General features: G+C 41.2%; 1 protein-coding gene across 6 annotated transcripts in view; it reads left to right on the forward strand.

Annotated features, from left to right (window-relative positions):
- The window catches only part of ARPP21 (cAMP regulated phosphoprotein 21kDa), a 158,294-nt gene that overhangs the window by 13,619 nt on the left and 118,227 nt on the right, over positions 1 to 26,448 (forward strand). For all 6 annotated transcript variants that reach the window (XM_015429788.1, XM_015429792.1, XM_015429789.1 and 3 more), the window contains exon 9: positions 296 to 436. In XM_015429788.1, the coding sequence (XP_015285274.1) occupies positions 296 to 436 (141 nt within the window). The remainder of the gene's footprint in view (positions 1 to 295; positions 437 to 26,448) is intronic.

Genomic DNA, 26,448 nt, shown 5'->3' on the forward strand with positions numbered 1-26,448 from the left:
TAATATATTATAGGTAGTATTATTATAATATATATTGTATTATTATATTTAGCATTGTAAAAAAAACCTGCTTACTAATTCAAATTGGATAAAATTAGAAAGTAAATCAATGGTCAGGTACATGCAAAATTTATTCACTGGAAGTATTCTTTCAGTGAATAAAAATAATAAGATGCCTTGTAATTTGGCATATCATGAGGGTTAATATAAAGTGTTTTTTCCCCTAAAGCTGAGTGCTATTGTTCCATCACATCAGAGTTGCATCCTATTGAAACATTTGACGTTTTTGTTCCAGTAATCATTATAAAAAGTTCCCCCAAATGTCATCATATCAGCGAATGCTGGTGCACAGAGTGGCAGCTTATTTCGGCATGGATCACAATGTAGATCAAACTGGGAAATCTGTAATTATCAACAAGACCAGCAATATGAGAATGTAAGTGCCACCTCATTTTCCCTTTCTAATTTTCATTCTTAGAACCAGTTGGTATCATGTTACATTCTGTTTATCATACCGCAGGTGTTTTCTTTGTTCTTTTGTTCTGTTTTCCTTCTTACTGACATTTTTTTTAACCATTCATTCTTATGTGGAGTGTCATTATGCCTGTCCTTGGAAGAAATGTTGGGTACATGAAATATGTTGAAGCAAATCGATCAAACTGTTTGTTGATAAGAGAGCTATATAATACCTCTATAATGGGACATTACTTCTCCTGATTCCTTATTTTCACCATAAAGTTGGAGGGAAAGTTAATTGTTTCCTATTATTTTTACATGGAGAAATGCTTCCTGGAGTAATGCAACACAGAAGACTACATCATGGTGCCCTTTCTATTCCCTTTTTATAGGGCTCTGCATGTAAACAATGAGTGCTTATGGAATGGCCACGTTTGATATTTTAGTGCAAGGTTTTTCAACACATCTCTCTCCCCAGTTTCAAATCTCACTCTGAAATAATTTTTTTGCATGATACTTGAGCTACAATCAACTAGTGTATAGACAACCAGAATTAGAAAATGCAGAGCTGCTTCTTATAGCATTAGGTAGACAGAAATTACAACCCAAGTTGCTCTCCTAAGGACCCTTTCCTGAAAGTAAGCCCTATGGAATTAATTTGGACTGAGTCAATCTAACATAGGACCACTCCTCCAGTATTTGAAACCTAGTTGTACAGCGTGAGCTCTCTTTTTGCCAGACACAGCCTGATAACAGAGATTTGCATTCACTCTTTTCTTCACATGGACTTGTGTGGGCGAAGACAGCCCTGTTAATTTGTCAGTGTTGGCAACAGATCATTGTTCATTGAAATGAATTAGTTGCCCGTGTGTGCTAAGTAATTCTGAGGCTGGTTTGGGACACTCCTGTAAGAAAATTACTGAATGGGAGCAAATAATTGGATGTATTTTTGGAAACTGTGCTGCCAAAGAAATTGGCTGTTTAGTTCAATTTACGGTTTGAAATTTTGCCTTCCCCTCCCCATCTACTTCCTTATTGCCTCTTGTCCCTGAGCTGCTACTCATATGCTCTCTTCCTCAGGCATTTTTCTCTTAAGTTCGTGTTTTCAGTTTGTGGTCTATTCTGCACCATTCCTTAAGCCTCTTTTCCTTTGCCCCTTTGCTTCCCTACATTCGAGTATCTCTTTTCCATACTCAACCCACCCTACAAACATCTCCTGTTCCCAGGACCTGTGTGAGGTTTTAGTTTTACTCACACTGACAACCTTCCCTCCAATGGAGTACAAAAATTCTAACAGCTTGACTCCCTAGCCCTTGGAATGTTCATGAATCATTGTCTGACCTTCACTGCCACAACCACAATACAACGTAGATATTTTCTATAAGCACCACCCTGCTTTTTAGCATTACCCAAATAGTTTGGGAAGAAAGCATGTTACCATAGAGAAGCAAAGGGTGTGGGGAAAGAAAGGTGTGCAGCCCAATTTAGAGGAGAAAGGCTAGAATGGTGGCAATGGGAAATGCTGGAACAGGGAGACCATCACCATATGAGTGCTTCATTGCTGTACATTATCCCCTTCTGAAGTTATTTTCCCTAGAATAAAAACATGCTGTAGAATTTGCATGTACATGTAGTTTGGCCCTTAGCCATGATCAGTTATAGAAATGGTTGTTTGTTTTTGTATGATACATGCAATTACATATGCTGTGGTGTTGACAATTTAGGTGGAGTGAATTTTATACAGTACACTATTAACAGGCCTCAAGGTATGGCCTTCTAGGTATATGGCTAATTATTATATATTCCTAGCTGTCTGGTCTAGTGTAAAATGGAAACTCGCAGTCAAAGAATTTGCAGGTTGCTCAGTCAGGTTCTAGTCCCTAGACGTAGGAACTGTTTCCTTTAGCCTCTGCCACGTCTCTTCACTGACTTCCCAAGCACTTCTGTTTCCTTTCCACATTCTTCACAAGATTTGAAGCACTTTCAGGTTTCTTTCAGATTTCCTATCTTCTCTTCCCTTTTCCTGAAGCCTGCATCCAGTCCTTTTGTTCACTGTGGCTGATTTCGCACTAGAGCTGCCTCAGTGTTGCACCGCCGTTTGCCCCGATACTATTGGTCAATTTCACACCCGAAGCTGTGGGGCTGCATTTTGACTCACGGCTTTCCCCGATTTCCCACACAGTTACGTGATCCTGTTTTTTGAGGATCACGAAACTGCGGAGGAAATCGGGTGAAGCTACGGGTCAAATGCAGCCCCGCGGCTTCGAGTGTGCAATTGACCAATAGTATCGGGGCAAATGGTGGCGCAACATAGAGGCAGCTCTAGTGCGAAATCAGCCTCAGTTATCTAGCCTTCACCCTTCTTTCCTTCCAGTGATGCTACGAATTATAATTAGGCCAGCTATTGCAAGCATCATCTGTGAAAAAGATAACTTTTAGTGTTCTAAATTGGCTCACTTTTTGGTGCATTTTTTTTTTTGCACTGGCATTTGGGAAGTGTGCATTTGCCAATTGGAAATGCAGATTACTTTGGTTAATTTATATTGTACATGCTGTGCCCCTGAGCACATGATTCTTTTTTCTAATTTGAAAATTCTTGGCCATATTTTTCAGGCCAGCATCAGGATATTGTTTCTAGTTAATTTCAGCAATTGCATCAAAACGGAATAAATCCTTCCATTAATCAACTTCCAGTCATGTGGCAACAGTGCCTACTGATGTTGGATGTCTAGCCTCATGAATGCCATGAATGCCAACTATGCAGGGAAAAAAGATACAGCTACATTAGTCAACTCATAATGTATCTTGATTTTAATAACAAATTGATTAATACTTGCAGGGAAAGGGAAATCAATTCAAAACACAAGCAAGTTTTGTGAATTGGAAAAATTAATATTTGAGCCCATTATTTTCAATCTTCAACATCAATGTTTTATTTCTTCATCTTAGCTACCCTACATCTTGGGACTTCTTCTCAGCTGTTAACTTGCTGCTATATGAGGTTTTAATCCCAGCCAAACTGGCAGTTGTACCTTCCCTCACAGAAGAAGCTTATTTCCATGAACAGATGAGCATTTTGTATACACACCTGCTCAGCTAATCAGTACCAGAGGCTTTAATGCCACAAGCACAGTTTCTGTACATGAGTTTTAATTATTGTTATCTTTACCATTGCCATTGTTATTCAAAATCTGCAAGTACTTTATATTTCCAAGCAACTTGAAAAGGTTAATTGTTAATGATATTCCTCATGTTGTGTTGTTAAAGTAAAGAAAGGGATTCGATTAAATCACATGTGTTGCTTATGCTGTTTATTTTTATAATTTCATATTGAACATTACAATGGTAATGCAATGAAACTGAATATGCATATTCAGTGTGTAATTATACATTTCAAAATTGATACTAAATAGGTTGGTGTACTAGATCTGATACTTAATTGTTTCTAATAATTTGGTACCAATTGGATTCCAAGCAGAATAAATAGTTATGCACATTTATGACATCTAAATCACATGTAGATGGAATTTACTACTTATTGTTTTTTATAGAAAATTCCAATAATTTGACATATACATGAAGTCATTTGAATTTATGATGGCTGTATGGTATCCATTGATTCTTATAAAAATTAACAAGAAATTTAATACTACTATCATATCTGGAATAATCCTGAATAGAGAGCTTTAAATTGGACCTGAAAGGAGTAGGTTTTTTTTATTGTAAATTAATGAATCTTTTCCTGGAAGCCTTTATTTTTTAACTGAACTCTTGGAGAACCTTCAACAATTATTCAGTCTGGCAAAGGCTGTGTAAAATTAAAAGCTAGTTTCATCCTGCTGCATACATCTAGCATACAGAACTGCAGGTGAAACACCCCTGCACCCACAACAGCATTGTACTGTAGATGGTGAATGGTGAACTAGAGGTTCAAGGCCCAGCAAGCTCCCTGGGGGACCATGAGCAAGTCTTGCTTACTTCACAGGAAATAACATTATGATGAGATAAAACTGAGGGGAGACTCTGTGCTCCACGGTGTAAGTGCAAGATAAAAAATGCATAGACAGATGAGAATACTACACTCAGTAAATTATTATTTCAAAATATGACTGGTCACACGTCCCATTCCAAAGATGCACACACACTCTCTTCCAAAGATTTCATAGAGGAATTTGAGTTGCATTCTTACAGGAAGTTGTGAGCAGATCTCCTTCTTCTGAATAAGAAATCTAGCTCCTACTCCGGGTAAGAAGTCAAAAGCTCCATGTGTGTTTTAGAGCATCAGTATCCAGAGCAGCAGTTTCAGTGCTCAGTTCACCTGGTATTGAAAGGTTCTCCTGCAACCCAAATATTGTGAAACCCTTCGACAGTTACATTTCATAAAATACAAGGCACCTACTGCCAGAGGAGTAAATTGGTACTCTTCACCCTTCATGTATGGAAGTATTTGTGTGTGTGCCCATGTATGCAAAGACCTTTCTCTCCCTGCCTTTCTGTGACTCTGTGGTATACAGTCACAGTCTATTGGTGTCTTTGATGTTCCTCCAGAATGCGAACTAAAGAAACTGAATATGTAAGATTTGTTAGCAAAATGACAAACTGTGTTGTGTCAAAAATGTATCATTGTTAAAATATATTGTGGGTAGTACTGCTGACACTGAATCTGTTATACCTTGTGTCAGCAACACAGTGGCTTGATTCACTTCTGCAAGGAGAGGAAAACCACAGGGTTGTTGTGAGGATAAAACGAAGGAGAGGAGAATGATGTAAGCCATTTTGGGTCCCCACTGGGAAGTAAAGCATGGTGTAAATGAAGTAAAGAAATAAATAAAAGGTTATCTATTGTAGCTATAAAATGCATTTAAATATATCTATTCTAACGGTTCCTTACAAATTTCAATAACAAATGATGTGGCTTGCAAATTATTACCTTTCTCTTATGTTTTCTCTGGGAACATCTGCATACTATAAATCTTGATGAAACCCGATTTTCATCAGCGGTTGCATTTCTGATAAATTATAGAACAACTAAGACCAACTTTAAATTAATCAACACTGTTATACTGGAATACAACAAAGTTACTTCGGCCAACCTCTTTAGTTTCACATTTTATGCTTTAAAAAGAGAGCAAGTAATTTTTTGGGTAAATATGCTGTCATCAAAAGAATGAATCATGAATGCATGGGCATTTTGAAGATGAAACAGCAATTTTTGTGTTATGAATAATCTGGAATAATGTGGTCTGAATAATATGGAACTCATCTACTGTTAGATGGTTAAAGACCTCCAAAAGTAATTATTAATGCTATTGTGTCAATCTGGTAGGTATTAGAAACTGGGATACCCTAGATCTGTGTCATGGGATTTGACATTTTTATTAATGATTTGTACGGAAGAGTGGAGGGAATGGTTACCAGATCTTCAGATTAAACAAAGCTGCGAGACGTTGCAAAGGACACATTAGAATTTAAAATGATTTTAGCAGAGAACAGAGCTGGAAAAAATAATAACATGAAATGTGACAGAGACAAATCTGATGTATTACATTTACAACTTGATCCATGCTTGTTTATTCAGAAATAAGTCTTGCTTGATTCAGTTGTACTTATTTCAAATTCAGCCTTAATTTAATGAAGTGTGCAGTTTGCAATCATGGATAATTAGTTTGGCAGATTTTTTTTTTAAAAAAAGGATGTCACATATAGTGGATCACAACTGGAAAATGAGCCCTTACCATGTACAGTAAAATCCTAAGCAGAGTTACTCCCTTGGCCTTACTATGGGGTAATTTTGCTCACATGATTGTATTGTTAGTCTGCAGTCCTAAAACACTTTCCTGGAAGTTACTTTTGAGTAGAGCTGCTTAGGATCACTCCCTTCCCAAAAGCAGATGCCTTCTTGGGTTTCATCTGGAACACAAATTGTTTTTCAACTGGAGTACAGTATAAGATTAAAGGTTTAAAAATCATGTAAGAAAGGGTGTGAAAATAATGTCCTTTAATAAAAGGTTGTTATAAAGAGAAGAAAGCTAAATTGTCATCTACCACCACTACCCCTAAAATGAAAGATTTTGCCAGGAAGACATGGGAAGGAAAGTGAACTTCCGTGATGTCTGGCAGGGGAGCAGGTTGCAGAGAAGATAGAAGTAGGGAGGTGCTGAGTCAGCTTTGAATTACCCAGCCAAATTGTAGAATTAAGATCTGTAGCTTTACATATTAGGTTTATTTTTAACTCATGTTACTTCTAAAAATCTAAAGCTAAAGGACTTACATTTAAGATTTGGCTGGCTAGCTTAGTGCCAAACTCAGTCCCTCTCTGCTTCGATCTTCGTTGCCTCCTTGGTTCACCACCACACATCTCTACAGTTTACTTGCCTGCCCACTTTCTTCCTGCCAAGACTACCCATGCCACTCCCTGCCTTGTCTGCCCTCTTTTCCACGGAGACCGTTGACTTCTGCACATCATCCAACTTTCATTTTCTTGCTTCTCAGCCAGCTGTCCACTTTGTCTTGCACTTTTACACCATCTTGTTTACGGGTTGTCTGCCTGCTCAACTTCATGGCTGTCAGCCTTCTTGCCACTGAATAAACACATCCTTCTCCAGGAGAACAGTCCAGGGTGGGTATTGTGCAAAATTTCCCCTAATTTCCATGTTCTTCTCTCTTTCTGCTTTCTATAGTCCCCTGCCTCTTCCATACATATTTCCCTAAGGTCTCTGACTTATTCCCTAAGGTCTCTGTTTTAGCATATTTCCCAAATCCCTTGTATTCATCCCTTTGCCTTTCTAACTCCTTTCCTTCAGTCACCCAGGCTCTAGAATATATTTGTCTTCATTCCCCTCTTTCTTCTTGGCACTCAGTACCTCAGCCTTCGGTTTCCATGTCTGTTTGAAACTATTTACAGACCAACTGACCTTTCACTTTTCTCACACTTTTGTCGTTATTTATTGACATTCACAATTTTCCCTTTAGCAATTAGAATATCCAAGTATGTAGATTCCACCTCACAGCAACTCAGTTAATGATTAGAGAGCCTTTTGGGTATAGCCAACAAGAAGACAGCAGCCAAGTTTGGGCTTACAGTTGCTAAAAGCTTCTCTGTGTCATTTTTATTAGAAATTATTGTTTTCATGATAGATCTCTCATAGGCATATTTAGATATGCAATTTAAAGTACTAGGAAAGACTTGCTGAAAATATTAGAGCCTTTGTATGACCACAGAAATGTCTTTGGACAACGCTGGCTCTTCGGCTTGGAAATGGAGATGAGCACCGCCCCCTAGAGTCAGATTCAACTAGCTTTCGAGCAAGGGAACCTTTACCTTTATCTATGTTTCCTATATCCATACTGTGCATTGGAATTACCAACATATTGCATGGCTCTAAAAGCTAATGTGGGGAGAGAATATGGGTAGGGCCATGGCGCTGGGTAAGAGGGACTGTAGTTCTTCCACTTTGTGTCACTACACCAATAAAAAAATGCTTCCTTCAGAGCTACTTTAAGCTCCAGTAGGGAAGAAAATAAAGTCACATATTCTGCTTTTCTTTTTCCCCACTGGAGTTTAAATCAGTACGTGGCACCCTTTTCAGTTAGGAAAATGGCACAAGGGAAGAGCTAATCTCCCTTTTCAAGTGCTACACCCTTGGTCTGTGTTCGCCTGTCTCATTGACTGCATCTCAGGGTTAAAGAACTACGGTATCATAGTCACCTCCCTCGATAGAACTGTATAATAAATAATCTGGAATAGATGGATTTAGAGTAGGTAGTACTTTACTTCAGGAATATTACACTCATATGCCTATGATGGAATAAATCATGCATCTCATTTACATTTGGGACAGTGGGATACAGAAACATTTGTGCTTTTTCCAGTGCTTAACATACATGGAGTTTATTAACTTTATTAATTTTACTAAGTAACGTGGTCATTATTCCAGTAGTATAGCAGTGATTACTTCAAAATTAGATTTGACTGTAAATGTGGTAATGAGTTCCTTGAACATCTGCAGGGCTCCAAGACTAAGTTCCAGGTTAGCCTCCATCTGAACATGAATGCACAAATTCCCCTCTTGGAGGAACAAAGCTGGATGAATCCATCCTAAATTATGAGGAAGAGATGTTTATTTTAGTTCATTTTTTTGTAATTTGGCTATTGCGATTCTAAGGATTTGTTCAGCACCAGTATTTGCTCTGTATCCACTCTTCATCTGTTCTAGACTAGGCAAGGAAAGATTTGCTGTAGACATATAGGTTGGCAAAGGCTACGGTTGCCAGCTCTGGGCTAAGAAATACCTGTAGATTTTGGAAGTGGAGCCTGAGGAGGATGGGGCTTTGGGAGGGGAGGGACTTAAATAGGTTATAATACCATAGTGTTGTCAGAGTCTAGTTCTAAGCCAAGTCAGAGTCCAAAGTCAGAGTCAAGATTCAATCCAGAAGGTCAGTTACCAGAGACCAGAGTCCAGTTCAGAGCATGATACAGAAAGGGAGGTCTAGCTGTCCAAGGTCAAGCAAGACAGTCCAAAAGTCACTGGAGTGGAGCAGAGTCAGGCACTAAGGTCACAGAGTCCACCAAGTGGTGACTTGTTGCTTCCCCTTCAAGCAGTCTCCCTTGACTGGCTTTTATAGGCATCTGCTGCAAGACCTTACTTGCAGTCAACTGCTTAAGAGTAGCCCTGCAACTACTCATCATCAGCAAGCAGCTGGCATCAGGTCAGGAGACCTGTGCTTTGTCTTCTCTCCTGGAGCTCCATTCTGAGCCTTTGTCTCTGGCGCTCAAAGGGTGTGGGTGAAACTGGAGGGCTGGTAATAACCACTTGGGCTTCATCTGTTGGAGCAGGGCTGGAAGGTGCTGGTGGCCCTGCATCAGCTGTCGGTTGTGAACTCTGGCAAGCCTACAGCTCATCTTCTTGCTTGCTGGCTTCTGCTGCTTCAGAGCTGGCTACACAGGACTCCTCTTCTCCCGAAGAGTCCTCTCCTCCCGAGGAGTCCTTCTCTCCTGACTGACCTACAACAAGAGTCCACCTTCCAGAGTAGCCATTTTCTCCAGGCAAACTGATTTCTGTAGCCCCAAGAGATCTCCAGCCACCACCTGGAAGCTGTCAACCCTAGTAAAGGCGTTTAAAAAGAAAGAGGAAAAAAGCTACACTTTGTGATTATTATGTACATGGTAATAACCATTTTGGTTTTGTACATTTCATGGGTATTTGAATGGTTTATTCTTCTGTAGAGTTTCATATAGAACAATACCCTCCCCCAGTCATATACAGGTACACAAGAACAGGATTTGTATTGTAGATGAGAAACTGGAACTACTTCTGTTGGCTCCCTTATTATTTTAAAGTGTACTATAATGCACCTAAACAAATTTGTTTGAAATTAAGATGACCATGTCCTTTATAGCTGTTACACTTTAATAAAATACTAGTTAAACATTCATCAGTCACTGTAGTCTCAAAACTCATGCCTTTAATCTTGCCATAAATAAAATTAAAATGATTAGAGACTGTAGTCTGCCCTTGGTGGATGTAAGGCTATCAAAGAAAATGATGTATGTTGTAAAATATTATTTGAAAATGTACCTAAAAGATATTCTTTTATATGTTGATATTGAAGTAGCCATGATACTCTAGGAACACTTTTCGGGGGCTCCCACCTTCCAAGTATTTCAGGTTGGCTTCTATTATTGCAGGAGTTTTTAATTACTTTTTAAGAAAATCGGTATTCTTATTTGGGCATGAAAATACAAGCTTACTGACAAAATCACCACTTTTAACTGGCAAGTGGAGCTCACATTATTTAATCATGTTCCATACCCCCTCAAATTCCTTCCACATAGAAAATTGGTATACTGGGAAGGAAGCGAGACTATAACACTTTCCCCAACACCTAGATTCCTGTATGGAAAGGATGTTTTGGTTGGTTGGTTGGGGTTTTGTTGTTGTTTTATTTTTCTATAGATAAACATTATTGTTCTGAATATCTAGTTTGAAGTGTTCAGTGCATGTGATGCTTTAGTTGGTGCTAATAAGACTACTGTTTTCTATTGTTGGATTTCTTTAAATGGACTGGTACAGCAATTTCCAATTAAACCAGATTAAAATAACAAACTCCAAATCGTTCTTCCCTCCACCAATCTCTTAAAAAGATGCCTGCTGTTCAAGCTCTGTAATCTACACCTTGCTAATTTCTGATATTTGGCTGAAAGCTTCATGGTCTGTACCAGTTGATTGCAGTCAAAAATCCACGTACTGTGACCTATCATCCCTCCCCAGTTTTGCAGTCCCATGGAGGCATGATGGGGAACTGCTTTACATCATTAGTGGGATGCATTTGGCATTGCACAGACCAAGACCCAAGACTGGATTTCAGAAACACTTTAAATAATTTTTTTAGAAACTGATTTGTTAACTGATTGCTCATGTATTCTTGATGTTTATCACAATTGATAAAGCTGTATATCATAATTGTCTCTCTCCATTTTGGAGAAGTGTTAAAAACATTCATTATTTCTACAGCCTGTGGAACATTTAAAACAACCACTAGCTGCAATCAAAATATTCCTTCATAGTGGCACAGTCATGTGGGGTATGATTTACATTTTATGTCGATGGTATGGTGGCCACAAGCAAAATGTACCCTTTGTGGTAATTTTCACAAAATGCTGATCAGAATCAACATTTTAAATAGGTTAGTCTTCTTGCTTGAAAAATATAAAAAACTACAATTGCTAACAGAAAAATAAAAGCTGCACTGGTTCTTCTCAGCCACAAACAGTATAATGTTATCCCCAAAGCCACCTTGAATTAAAGACAGACAGAAATGCTGGGAGGTAAGGAGGAACCAAATGTAGCAAACTCTGTTGAAAACCTGCATAGGCCTACCCTAAATCTGTTCAACTCATTTGAATATTTGTTGTTACAGCACTTTTCCCCTGTCTCCCGAGGGAGGAACATATATCAACTAAATTAGCTTCCTGATGGTGTATGTTTACAATTATGTTTCCATTTGGTTGGTGCAATCATTGTCCTCTTTGAGTAATGTTACTTTTTAATGGCTTTCCTGTTCACTTGAAAAGATTTGACATGTTCTACCACATCAAGTGCATTTTTAACATGATGCTGTGCATTAAGCTTTTTGAGATTTCTTAGAGGAGGAGTGCAGGTCCCTTGTAAGTGTGAATAATTTATTATTACCTTGAACCCAATAGCACTGCTTTCCAAGCATTTCACAGGTGGTTCTAAATTTTGAGTCACAAGGTTGGCTCCTTGTGATCATTCTCACTGAGGGAAGATGGGTAATTTTCACCATTTCCCTCTCTGTGTCAGACTCCTCACCACTTATGTTGTTCTTGGAGGTACCCTGACTCCCAAGGGGTATTTCTGGTCTTATCAGGAACAAGAGGCAGAAAATTCACACTCTGCTCACAGAAATTCTTCCATTGGCAGAGATTTTCAGCAGCATCCAAGCCACAGTCTTTCTTCTTTTATGTCTTACTGCTCTTAGGCTTGCCAGCCCCTGGGTCTGGGCAAGGGAGACTCTGGTTTCAGGGGCTGCTCCCCACCATGGACCAGCTGGACAGTGGGGGAAACCCTGCCCCTAAACAGGGACGTTGAGCAGGGATGCTCTGGTATTTGGGCAAACTCTATGATTTGAGGGCGAAAAGGACAGGCAAACCTACCTGCTCTTCTTATTGTCTTAATTTTTACCTTCCATTTCTTGTTTCTCCTTACTGTTCTTTATGCCCACTGTTCTTTATGCCTTACTGTTCTTTATGGAAGCTCAGTTCATGTGTGCTGTCTCAGAGGCTAACTTCCACTGCCATCCACTGCTGCTGCTCACTCAATGAAAACAGTGTTCAAATGAGAGGGAGGAATTTTGTGAGAGTTCAGGAGGCTTTATAAGGCATATGTGACTTGCCATCCTATTTTTTTTAAAGAGGCCTGGGGGACCAAGAACAATTAACTAGGCAGGGAAACTGAGGTGGAAGAGGTAGGTGGGCAGGAAGAGAGGCTGGTGATGGGCCACACACACCCCAGGATTCACTGACTGAAATGACTACTTCAGTTGGACTTATTATAGAGCTGACCCTACCTACGTATTCTATATGCAGAGATTGCTTCTGTGCTTTTGCATTAGCACCATACTGTCCTGCTGTTCTTGTACATACAGAGAATACATTACATTCCTAATGATGGTTGGCCCTCATTTAGAGTAGGATTTGAAGTATCAGTATGTCAATGGCACCTAGTTTCCTATTTTCACCTGAATCAGGTAAATCAGTGGATGTTTTGAACTTTTATCTGGAGACAGTAATGGCCTGGATGAGGGCCTGTTTTGGCCCAGTCCATATGGGACTGAGGTATTAGTTGGTAGCAGGGCTATTTTTGGGCAGGAACACACAGGAACAGAGTTCAGGCTGGCTCCCAAGTTGGCCACCCCCAGCAGGAACTCATTAGCATAATAGGCCACACCCAAAACTCATTAGAATTGGCTATATTAGGGGTGTGTGGCCTAACATGCAAAGGAGTTCCTGCAACAAGAAAAGCCCTGGGTTTTGACAACAAACAGAATAAGAAACAAAAGGTGGGTGTGGCTGGATGACCACACTTCTGGTAACATGGGAATGCGGCCTAATATGCTAATGAGCGGTGCTGTCAGGAGTGTGGCCTAATATGCTAATGTTTTACTGTTGGGTGTGGCCTATTATGCTAATGAGTTCCTGCTGGACTTTTTCTACCAAAAAAGCCCTGGTTGGTAATATAGCACATCAGGATCGTGTCCCGATTGGACTGCTAGAATAAACACTATGTTGGGGTCTGTCTTTGATGACTGCTAAAAACTTTAAATAGATCAAACTCTGGCAGCAAGATTTCTAAATGGCATAACATACCATGAACACATCTTGACAGTTCTGAAAAAGCTACACTGGATGCCTGCTTACTTCCAAACATAAAATTTTTGATTATTATCTGTGACCATGGTACTTAAGTACTTATGAGCTCATACAGTTTCTAATAATTCTTTATTTTCTCTGAGGTCTATTGGGTGGTCACCAAAAGTAGGTGGTTTTTGCAAAACTCCCCACAACTGCTTTCTGAATCCTAGCCTTGATAGTTTCAGGTGCCTGGTTAAAACCTCTTGTTTATGCATGCCTTTGGTTGATTTTATTGGTTTCTGTTGTGTGGGGTCCCCCCCCTCCCTTGTTGATGCAGTTATAGGCCTGACTGACAGCTGGACATGCCACTGGCTATACTGGTTGACTACAAATCATTGTTCTATTATATGGCTGCCCACCTTTATTTACATTGTAAGCTGTCTCAGAAGTTGTGTTGTGGGATATCATTCATTTAATAAATAAATAGCCACGAGTATAATAACACTATTCATTAAAGTGACAGAAGGCCTAAGTCTTCATGCAAAAGTAATTTCAGGTATTGTTGTTCAGTGAGTTCCCAACATGTAGACAGAACTTTCAAGAAGGAGATAAAAACCCTGACCCTAACCTCTGCCTACTGTTGGGGGCCACCACTATTGTCTGTCTGATAAAGCCCAAGCACACTATTTGATTGCCCACCACCAGCCAGCTGGTCAGCAAGGGAAGCCCCACCCCCAAACAGCAACATCACATGATGACATCCTGAATGCAATGACATCACATGGAACTGACATCATTGCATTGGCAACATAATACAGCAACGCTCTGCTTTTGGGCCAAAACTCTATGGTTCGAGCCCAATTTTAACCATAGAGTTTGCCCCAAAAGTAGAGCATAGCCCTGACATCACTGATGTGATGATGTCACTTCTGCATGACATCACTGCATCGGAGATGTCCCCGCCCACTCCTGGACTGCCCCCAAATCCCCCCACCAGTGTGACAATCGTGCCTGGCAACCCTACTCCCATTCTTCTCATGGAATGAGCCATGTGAAGTATATCATGAGTGCCATTTTAGATTCTGGACTCAGCATTCTTCACCTAACAATCTGTTCCCATAAAATGGCATTTTAGAAGAAGAAGAAGAGATTGGATTTATACCTTGCCCTTCACTCGGAGTGTCAGAGTGGCTTACAAAGTCCCCTCCCCTCCCCTCCCCTCCCCACAACAGACACCCTGTGAGGCAGGTGGGGCTGAGAGAGCTCTTTTCAGAACTGTCCTTGAGAGAACAGCTCTGACAGAACTATGGCTTGCTCAAAGTGCTCCAGCAGCTCCGAGTGGAGGAGTGGGGAATCAAACCCAGTTCTCCCAGATTATAGTCTGTGCACTTAACCACTACACCAAACTGGGTCTCAGCAGGTCATAGGAGCTAGCATATAAAAGCCCAGTGCTTACTGAGGGCCCCGAATATCTTTTTCTGTCAGTACTGGGACGTAAATCAGTCTTGGGCATGGTCATCTTGACTGTCATAACACCACTTCCTTTCACCCACAACGTAATATGCATGTTCAGGAAGAGGGTTTTTAAATAGATTTTTAATTATTTTTAAAATTTCATACATTTGTGCAGTAGTGAAGCTGGGAATGCTATTGTGTTTCAGTGCAGAATTTTGTTTGGGAAATTAAAATCAGAAAATGAAAACACCATAAGGTCCCTTTTTCCTGTGGAGAAAACCTTTTTCTTTGTGTGTATATTTTTGCTCTTCTCCTGCAGTGCAACAGTGCAGAGAAAAAAATAATCATGCTTTTCTGAAAGGGGCTTCCATTAAAGAGCTCATACATATGTACCTACCAAGCAGTCTGGTGTCAACTCAAAGCAGATTTTACATTCTGAACCTAAGAAGAGCCATGGTCCTCTTGAAATACATAGAAGAATTTGCAACCTAGGCAAATTGGCATTCCAAATCAGGTAATCTCAAATGTTGAAAACATAGTGAGGAAGGGGGGCAACTTTCTGGATAAATGGGGTGTGTGGCTATGTGCATGTATGGAAGGAAGAGATATGTGATCTGAAAATTCTAAATGTGTGGACTTGGGGGGGAGGGAATTCCTCAGTTCAGTTCCATTTATTTCCTTGAAGCCAATGGATTAGACTGAACTATAAGAATGAACTGTTATGAATTTTAGAAAAATTATTCTGTTGCCAGCCCATGTTGTCATTTCTTTTTTTCTCTTTCTGGTCTCTGTGCAGTCTGTGCCAGTGCAGAAGGCAATTTCAGAAAGTTCTAGAGCTCTAGTCAGAGAATGGGAGCTCACATCTCCTCCCAGAGGGAGGGTAATGCCTGCTAGCTATGGCTTGAGAGGAGTGGTTTCATACCCAGTTCTTTCCTTTGACAGTTCTCCAGATAATTTCTCCTCTTGACAGTTTTAGCTGTTATAATTTCTACTTTTGTTTCTCCATATTCAGATGTATCCCTTTTCTAGCTTAAAAAAAGGAATTGTACCATTTCTTATTCTCTTGCCCTTTCCCTTCTTTGCATAAATGAAAAACATCCCAGTTTTCAACAATGCCGTAGAATGACACTACCAGCCTCTGATGACTGCAGCTTCTGCTTGTTGTATGTACAAGAAAGCTGTAATGTTGATTCTTGCTTCTGTTGCTCCAAGTTCATTAAAGAAATCACATCTCCAGCCCTGCCTGTCTCCTTGACACCTGTAAAAAATGTCTCAACTGACCCCATTGAGTCTGTTCTGAGCCAAGGCAGTCATATTTTCCTGCTGGATATGGGGCCAGACATACAGCTTCCCTTATCTCCAATTCAGACTCTTGGAAATGAAGGATAGAAGGCCAACAAAATGGAAATGAAGGATAGAAAGCTGACAAAAAGCAGCCATTCCAACTATGCTTGGAACTGACCATGTGTGTTAGGTACCCAAGTGCATTAACCACAGAAGCAGCTAAGTCAGACAAGAGAAAAAGGATGAAGAAGAATCATGTCAAATCTGGAGCATCACTCAATATTGTGAAGATACTCTTGTATCCATTCCAACACCAGCCATACCACACAATTTACTGATGCTGCTGGCTGTTTCAGTGCCAGCAATGGGCACATTACAAGCTGAGCTAGTCCTAAAGTCCTTTCAAGAACTTTCCCAAGAACTCTTCTCAGGCATTGCTTCATTTTGTATTGCAGTGTTCTCAGAAGGGGAAACGGAAGACACCTTTCTCATGCCCACTTCTTCTCCAAACTACCAAAGTTGCATGCTTGAAGTATCACAAAGTGTTTGAGAAGGTGACCTGAAAACTCAGTGTTGCCCTTCCCAGGCCCCTGCCACACGCAGGGAAAAAGCCTCTTTAAGGCGCGGCTTTTAAAAGCCGCGCCAACGTTGACACGGCGCGGCGGGATCCAACGGATCCCCCGGCCGCGCCGCCTTTTCTCCCCGGCACGATCAAACGCCGGGGAGAAAAGGCGGCCCTAACCGGGAGCCGGCCGAACTGCGCATGTCTGAGCATGCGCAGTTCATCTCCGGCCCGGGGTTGTGCCGGCGCGTCCTTGCGCCGGCGATCAAACGGCCGGGAAGAGGCGCCGCATCCACTTGAACCACCGAGATAGGTGGTTCAGTTTGAGGCGCGGTTTCCAAGAATAGAGACAGTTCGGGGACGGAATCACGGCGCTTCCCAGATGTTGTGGTGTGATCGCGCCGGTTTGAACCGCCCCCGAACTGTCCCGCTCCCGGACCAAATAGGTGAGTGTGAACGGGACCCCAGTTTGTTGTAGTGGTTAAGTGCGTGGACTCTAATCTTGGAGAACCGGGTTTGATTCCCCACTCCTCCACTTGCTCCACTGGCTGGATGACCTTGGGCAAGCCGTAGTTCTGATAAGAGCTGTTCTTGAGAAAGAGCAGTTTCTGTCAAGAGCTCTCTCAGCCCCACCTACCTCACAGGGTGTCTGTTGTGGGGAGGGGGAGGGAAAGGAGTTTGTAAGCCGCTCTGAGACACCTTTGGGTGGTGAAGGGCGGGGTATAAATCCAATCTCTTCTTCTCTCTTCTCAATGCATTTGGCAATGATGGATTTTCAAACTGCTCTTACTGTTCTCCATGTCTCTGACTCCAGCCCTCTAAATCAGCTTTCTTTTGCCAATCTACCCTTTTATCCTGTTAATGGGAATGAGATTCAGGTCTTTCCTCCCCATGTAATTAATCACTACCAAATCCTAGGTTCTTGCCAGCATTCATATGGGAAGTGCCATTAAGTTCAACACCTTCCCATACTTCCTTCTCTTTCATCCCTTGCACTCTCTCTGAAGAGGTACAGTCTTCTTTTCACAAAAGGCCCATAGAACCAGTCACACAGTTACTACATTACTTGGGAATTTTGCTCCTCTTGCTTTACATTCCAGAGAAAGGCAGGATAAAAGCTTTTCAATAAAATGAAACCTGCTTGATTCTGAGATGGCTCACAAACAAAAAAATCAGAATAATCATACTGCAAACCATTGAACAGAGGCAAAATTACAAAGTGTGTTTCATATCCATATTGCTATAGTGTGCCTGCTTCTCCATCACAGTCAGACACCAACACAATATCCACTTTCTGCTCATGTTTTTCCTTTCCTTGTTTCATGATGCCTCAGAATGTAATGAATAACATACAAGAAAATTTTATATAATTCAACAAGGGGATACATCTCTTCATGAGCTTCATAGAATTTGTCACTTGTGTACCCATCACAACACAGCCTTGATGCCTTCTGGGTTTAGACAATGTCAAAGCAAATGCATTCAAAATAGACAGTACAATGGCATACAAATGGACCTTGTATCTTTGCTGTTTCAGCCCACTACCATGCATAGACCTTAATTGCCAACACTAAAAAATGCCACAGGTATGGCAGCAGGAGAGGTTTGGGAAAGAATTTCATGAGAGATGCCCTCCACATTCTTCTACTTTACTCTCTCTTTCTTCTTTTCATTCCATATGATTTTTTTTTTTTTTGGTAGCCTTCACCTATGGGTCAAAGCAGCCAAGCAACTCTGGCACAAATCCAAAATTCTGCTTTTGCCTGCTTGCATTTTTATTTAAAAAATGGTGTTCCAGAAGTGAACTTCCATGGCAAAATGAGAGAACTACCTTTCACTGTACAATTCAAAGGAGACTTTCTGCTGTTCTGCTAAACAGACATATTCTAAAATCTCAGAACAGTACCGTTTTGCTGCATTTAATTCTTTGACATTTATTTCCCATTTCCCCTTCTTGTATTCTGTTCTTCAGATTTCAGCTACATACTTCAAAAGATCTCGAATAATGTTCTATTTCATAATCAAGAAGTAGTCAAGAAAGAATGACTAGCACTTCTGACTCTCTCTATTCTGTGTCTTTTCCCTTCTTTTGCACATATTCCATGCTCAGATATTGATGCTTTTTATAATTTTGTTAAAATCAGCAACCTACCCTGTTGGCCCTCTTTTAACAAAATTCGATTTTTATAGCTCTTATTTTTCTGCTGTTATTTCTTTCATAATTCCTGGAGCAACTTTTTGTTTGTTTCCAGTGTACCTTTCAGTTATCATTCTTCTTGACCTTTTCAGTCTGCTGCTGGTTTTTGTTCTACAAATCTTTTTTTCTTTATATATTTTCTTCTCTTATTTCTTTAATTTGATCATGATTTCAATTATCTTTTTCTTCCATTTCATATTCCATATTATTCCATACTAGGGATGGGCACAAACCCTCAAACAAACCATGGTTCAAGAACAAACCAGGCTGGTTTGTGGTTCATGAACCAGGGGTTCAGGAGAATGTGTCTCTCATGATCCACCCATGAACCTCCCTTTTTTCATGGAGGTTCGTGGGAGACATGTTCGTGGGAGACATGTTCTTGTTCTTCATTTAAATGCCTTCAGAGCTTACTTCCAGGTCTGGTGGGCCACCCAGTAGTGAGCCCCAAATGCATTTAAATACCATCAGAGCCCACCACCGGCCGGTGGCCCCACCCTAGTGAGCTCCAAAGGCTGGCTTGACTGAGCTCCAAGACTGAGCTCTTGAAGGCCTTTATAGGCCTTTGAAGCTCACTTTGGGAGCTCAGTTGAGTAAGGTGGCTGAACTTGACTGACCTCCCAGAGTGCGCTCTGAAGGCTTTTATAGCCTTATATGCCCTCATAAGGGCAGGCCCCACCTGGAGGTGGACTATGAAGGCCTATAAAAGCCTTCAGAGCCCACTCTGGAAGCTCCAAAGGCCTATAAAGGCCTTCGGAGCTCACTCTCAGAGCCCAGTCAGGCTGGCCCAACACAGAGGTGGGCTCTGAAGGCATTTAAATGCCTTCAGAGCTCACTCAGGGTGGGGCTGCAGGCCAGTGGTAAAACTGCCACTGGAGTGAGCTCCAAAAGCATTTAAATGCCTTCGGAGCTCACTTCTGGGTGGGGCTCTGGCCCCGGGAACCTCCTGTAGCATGAACTGGTTCGTGCAATGGAGAAGTTCATGTAGGTTCAGGGTTCGTAAAACCCCCGAACCTCAAACCTCCATGAACCTGATCGTGCCCACCCCTATCTATACCTTCTGTTCTTCAAATTGGTGCCTAATGGCTATGTGCTCATTGCATTATCTAGCCAAACACTGAACATCAGTGAGCAGGAAACTGAACTGTCTTTCCTCCTGAATGTTTTTGCCTCTGTCTTCCTGTATCTCTCACTGTTTGGATGATTCTGTCATTCATTCTGCCTTCAATATTGGAGCTATTTTGATCTATTTCTTTAGCCCCTCATGTCTTTACTCTTGCTAGATGGAGCTTTCCCCCCCTTCACAACATCTCTAAGTTCCATCCATTTTAACTGCTGATTCGCCTAGAATGGTACATTATACTCTCTGAAACTGAAAATTGTATTCTCTTATTGGGTCTGCTGGTTTTTTCTTCAGCCTTTAATATTAGTAAATTGATTTACACAAACAGATTCAATAATTTTGACATACAAGAGTGGGATTTGTAAGGACTCATGAGGCTGCAAAAATCATATTCATCCCCTGCTGACTCCCTTCTGTCCCCCCCTCGCCTTAATTTGCTGCTTTCTCAAGTATTTCATTACCACCACGGTTTTCTCCATTTCTCCCCCAACCCTCCTCCTACTGTTTTCTCTTTCCCCCAGTCTTACTGCCACTATCACCACTTTTTCTCCTCCCTTGTTCTGTTGCTGCTTTCTCCCTCCCCCTCCCATTTCTGCTTTTTCCCCCCTCTGCTTCCTGCTCTCTCCTTCCCCACCAACCGTCTCACCACTGATGCTTTCTTCCTCCCAGCTTGCCCAGTCACTGGTCCATTCTGCATCTAGCATTCGCTCCATTGGAACACACACTGGAACACAAAAGGATGCGGCTCAAAACCACACTCAGATACCCCAGGCCAATGCCGTACTGACTGCAGCGTCACCCCTGAAGGCCATTAAACGGCCACAAATCTATGCAGACGGTACCATAAAACCGAGAGATCAAAAGAAGTGAAACTGGCATGCAGTGTGGAAGCTTCCATAAAATCCTACAATCTAAGAAAGTGAAATGCAATGTAGAGGGGAATCTCTGTTCCAGCGTGGGTTAGGTAAAACAGTGGGGCGAATGCTAAATGCAGAATGGGCCACTGTGACTTTATAGCCCTCCCTTTGTCTGCTCCTTACCTGGTTATATAGGGTTGCTGGGCAGCCCTATAGTAGCAGCCATGATTTCACAAAATCTCAGTTGGCTTTTTTTTTTGAAATCTTAAACTTCTCCATTGGGGGAGGGATTCAAATCTCCCTCTGTTACTTTTGGGATTTTCCTGCAAACTTGGGATGTTGCCTTGGTTTGTAGAAACACCTTTTCTTTCTGTACCTGCCCCATTATGTGGATTTTTTGATCTGTATTCTGAGGCATAGTAGAAAATTATGAGCACATTTGAGCAGCTCCTTCACTTGCTATATTAGAATACCACCTCCTTCACAGAGTCATAATGAGGATGCACAAAACTGTCTGATTTTTACCCCTCATACATAATCTGAGTTTCAGTTGCATTAACAGGAGCACAGAGGCTCTACAATTCTGAGGTGGCACTTGCTAGTGGGAATCCAATCTCATCCTACGCCTTCCTGTCATGCCCTTTGTGTGTTAGTTGCTCTGGCCAGGAGGGAGCATATAATTGGATGCCCATTATCTACAAGTTAGCAGTTTAGCCACATAGTGTACAGCCACATAGTGTACAGTAGCTTTGCTTATATGGAGGGTGAAGTTGTTGTCTGTGACCTCCAGCTATATGGCATGCAGGCATTACCAGCCTTCAGCAATGACTTGAGCATCTGAGAAAGAGAGGGTTGCGAATGGCCAGGAGCCATTCAGGTGGCTGAAACTGTTGCATGCTATGTTTTTAAAAGGCTACAAGATGGGTCATGGTTGTCTGAGTCCACTCTCTGTGTTAATACTTTTGTTCCTAGTCAGTGCTATGCACAATGCAGTCTGCCCTTGTGTTGATCTCATCAAATCAGTGGGGAAAACTTCTGGAATTTTACTCCCAAGCTTTTTGTTTCCATAGACTCCTTCCCCAGAGAATTTAAACATAGCCTCCCTTTCTGTTAATTTCTGTTCTATTGACCTTGATTTGCTTTAGGGTGAATTACATAGACACGTTTGTCCCTTGATGTCAGTAACCATCACGTGATAGTTTGAATGTGTGAAGCTGATACCACAGAGCAAGCATCACAGAGTCAGCAGTCATATTGTTTCAAAGCACCATAAGAATATTTCCCATCAGTTAATGTGTTTCACCTGTAAATCATCAACCGTTGAACAAAATAATTAAGAACATAAGAGATGCCAATGTTGGATCAGGCCAAAGGCCCATCCAGTCCAACACTCTGTGTCACACAGTGGCGAGAAATACCAGGTGCCATTAGGAGGTCCACCAGTGGGGCCAGGACATTAGAAGCCCTCCCACTGTTGACCCCCCCCCCAAGCACCACGAAGACAGAGCTCTATCTATACCTTGTGGCTAATAGCCACTGATGGACCTCTGCTCCATATGCTTATCTAATTCCCTTTTGAAGCCGTCCATGCTTGTAGCTGCCACCACTTCCTGTGGCAGTGAATTCCATGTGTTAATCACTCTTTGGGTGAAGAAGTACTTCCTTTTATATACCATGTGTGACATTATTTGTTACAATCAGAGAGGCTCATGTAGCTGGCTCATTAAGGCCAGGTTTGAGAGCCTCTGCATTAAATGGAAACTACACTTAATCTTAGCCAAAAGGCCGAGAAACTGAAAACTGCATAGACAAGCTTGTACATCATTAGGTGAGTTCTATGAAACACTGGCTTTTATAAACTCCAGATGCATGTGATATGCAAGCTATTACATAAGCAGTTGTACTAAATGAAATCCATATGGGTGCAGATAGCTATATGTGCATAGGAAGAGCAGTGTTAGGGACAGTTTGAAGAGGAAAAGAAGAGAAGAGGTTGGATTTATACCACACCCTTCACTACCCAAAGGAGTCTCAGAGCGGTTTACAAATTCCTTTCCCTTCCCCTCCCCTTCCTAAGTAGCGTTATACCTTGCTTAAGTCCATTGGTTGTATTACTGTGCTTAGGATGGCACTGCAAGTGCAGTTCTAGCTCCAAAGGACCTTTTCACATGGAGGGGCACTGAAAATGTGACAGCTCTCTTACAGTTGGAAATGTTATAGTCAAAAATGCTGCCTGCCACTTCATTCTGCATAATATGTGTCTAAACAAAGAGAATTAAAAATGGTATTGCATACTTGCAGCCCTAAGTGGTGCAGTACACTGCTTCAAAGGTCCCTACCATTTCATTATGCTGCAGATATGGACTAGTGTATCTGTGCTGCATGTCTTTTGTTCTTACATAAGATTCTGTCTTACAGGAAAGCACAGTCACATGTACGGTTTAATATTTTATGCGTGCGAGTGACTGCGCCATGTTGTCAGATGTGATGAATCATAACTAAATACCAGCTTTGAAGTATAAATGACAGTCCTCCTGAGGTAGAGCAAAACTGAAAACAAGTCCCAGAGTGGTTCCCCCCCCCCCCGGGTGCATTATTTCAAATTGGACATTAGAAATAATCCCCAAATCCAGAAAGGATAGCACAAAAGGTGAAATGTAAATCTTGTGGAAAGGTGCTTTAGCTGTGCCAATGAATGAGTGAAAACTGGGCATGATTTTGTGCCAGGCAGGATTCTGTGTGGTCTGTGTTTATTTCATACAGCCGATTCATCAGCAAATTCTAACAGCTTTCTGCCTGTATGAAAGCAAACGCTGTACATTTTTAACATGGCTTGGTTAAATACCTTGTTCAAGTCAACCATTCGATTTGTTGTAAACTGCTTGTTATACTGATAATGGTGTTTTGAGAGCTCTTGCTGTTGTCCTCTGTAATGGCCAAATGCAGCAATAAACGGTAAACAGATCCGGAACTTCTTAAAGTGGCACATAGGAGCTTGTAGCAAGCACTGCAGTGTACAGCCAGAACAGAAATCTCTTTAGATTTCAGTGACATCTCCCCTTTGAAGAGGGGTTAAAGGACTCTGCTTTGGTGCTGTCTATAGCCTCTTTAGGTTTTAATTTCTTTGAGGGAGGAAACACCTTGATGTGAAAGGCTTGTGTAATGCCTGGCAAATTGGATTTAGGGTCAGTTAACAAATGAGGAAGAGGGGTTTGCTGTCTTTTTGGAGCAAAAATATATACCTTTGAGAGCAAAATTATTATAGCGAATCCCTGCTGAGAGAACTCACTTTTATCTGAGGTGGCTCTGTTTGAGTCAGGGTCATTCAGTGAACTTCCCCAGATAACTCGGGACTAGTTTTTGTCTTTCCCTGCCAGTTTATTTTTTGATCATTTTAAAAATTAATGTCCTCGTTAGATGGCCTGTCTATTCAGTTCACAGAGATCTTATAAAATGGGTGATATGCTTGTCCAGAAGCAGATTAGAGCTGTTAGCTAGCATGTCTTCCTTGGGTATGGGCCTCTGTATTGAAGACAGATCCAAACCTTATTTTGAGTTATTTCTTGCTTTTTTTGTTCCTAATGTTGTGCCTTTCACCTTTGACAGCCTGGCAAAATAATATTGTTTTATATCTTGTTTGAAAATCTTTGAAATAATTAAATACCCAGAAGATAGCTCAGTATATAACATGACATATTCCTATGCTGGAATGTATTTTGAATGCTTGTTATGAGCTTGGAAGTGCAATACTAATAACATTTTCATGGGAGTAAGCTCCACTGAATAGACCTGAATGAATTCTGAGTAGACATACTTAGGTTTGTTAAGCGGACAATCCTAAACAGTTCTATTCAGAAATAAGGCATATTTCAATCCCAGGAAAGTGCCCTTTGCATTGCTCTCTAAATCTGTCAAGAATGGAGTGAAAGGACTATTGTTCTCTAAGTTCAGTATCTTCATCCTAAATGCCTCCCCCCCCCTCTTTCTGTTTTGTTAGGCTGGAACAGAACCATTGCTTATGTCTCCCTTCACCTGTCAGGAAATTCAGCTTTGGTCTGCTGCTTTCTAGTTGGCCACAAAATTATTTCATATTCTCATCTGTCTACAAAGACGATCGATATCATCTGCACGTATGAGGATCTTAGGCTGCTGATTCAACTGTAATGCCTCTTTGAGTATGAGTGAACCACCACCCCAACTTGTGCCACTTCCACACTGTCATTTTGTCACTTGTTTGTCCCTATTGCATTGGGGTCTCCCCCCCCCCTTTCCACATGTGTTTTGCTTCCTCTGGGACTACTAGAGAGAGCAAAACACATGGGGGGGGCAGAACCCTGAAGCAATAGGGACAGACAAGTGACAAAAATGACAGTGTGGAAGTGGTGTTGCTTTTTCTCACCAGAGCTTGTCTCTGGTCTGTTAGGTTAGCTGCTAGTGCAATAATATATCGGTCAGCATGTCGGTTGAATTATTCCAGTTTTAAGGGGTTATTTTTAATCACTGGATTTCTTCAATTGTTAGTTTTAAGAGGCATGTTTGAATATTATTCACTCTTCAAGTTAGGTACTGTATCTGCTCAAGATAATATTTATTTCTGAAGAATACATACCCCATTTCCTAGTCACAGGGCTTTAAAACATGGCTTGAAATATGTTAAGAGGGATTCTTTCACACATCTGTAAAAGTGTATACTGAGTATTCAGTGGGCAGTCTCCATCCACTGTGTCCACAAGGTCTAGTGCACGTAAAAGTTTTAGAGCATGGAGGCTCCTGCTCATGTAGAGAGTCCACTGCAAATAAGCTTAACAACCAATTTTGCCAGGTAAGGGTTGGGTGGTATCAGGCCTAGATGTATTGGACTCTGCATTTGAATACATTGTAAGTTATGCCTAGTGCATATAGATGAGTCAGATTCACAGAGTGTGACGACTATACAGTATTGCCCTCTCCGGGAGCTCTTTGGAGGAGCATCTAAGGAGACATTTGGACCCAAAAGATCTTCTTGCTGCTGCAGAAAGGCCAAAAGGTCCCTTACATTGGAGCAAAATTCCACTGTTAAGGGAACAGAAACTTTAGAGCTGATCCATTTTCCTTATTAGAGACTGTCATATGCTAGTGTTAAGTATCCATTGCTGCCATTAAACAGTTGGGGGTTATTTTCATCATGGAAGTTGAACGTTGGTGTTTGAACAACAGCATGCTTTAGCTTTCTTTGACAAACCGAAAGCGCAAGCAAAAATGTAAAAGAGTGAAAGGCAGCTTTGGTGGAGGATAGATAAAAGTGGATGTTAAATACCTTCTGAATATGGCAACAAGTGCCTTATATTACTGTACATCTGTAGAGAATTGCTATGAGCAGTAAATGTGTAAGACAAGATGTTAAGGTTTGAACACAGCCCTTTGAATTGTGGGCTGATTTAACTGAGATGTCAAAGATGTGTGTGAAATTCTTTCATTTTGCATTTGCCTTTTTGTTGTAGTGGTCCGAGGCTCATAAGATTTGTGGAATGGTGAGCTGCTGGGGTGGTTGTTAGTAACAGTGCTATTTATTTGTATAGCGGGTTGGTGTAAGTGGCACTGTAGAGTTCCGTAAGTAAAAGATAGCTAGTTTATTACCCCTGTGGAGATTATGATCTAAAA

Source organism: Gekko japonicus, unplaced genomic scaffold (assembly GCF_001447785.1).
Source record: "Gekko japonicus isolate JY-2015 unplaced genomic scaffold, Gekko_japonicus_V1.1 scaffold1034, whole genome shotgun sequence".
In the NCBI taxonomy this organism is placed as follows: domain Eukaryota; kingdom Metazoa; phylum Chordata; class Lepidosauria; order Squamata; family Gekkonidae; genus Gekko; species Gekko japonicus.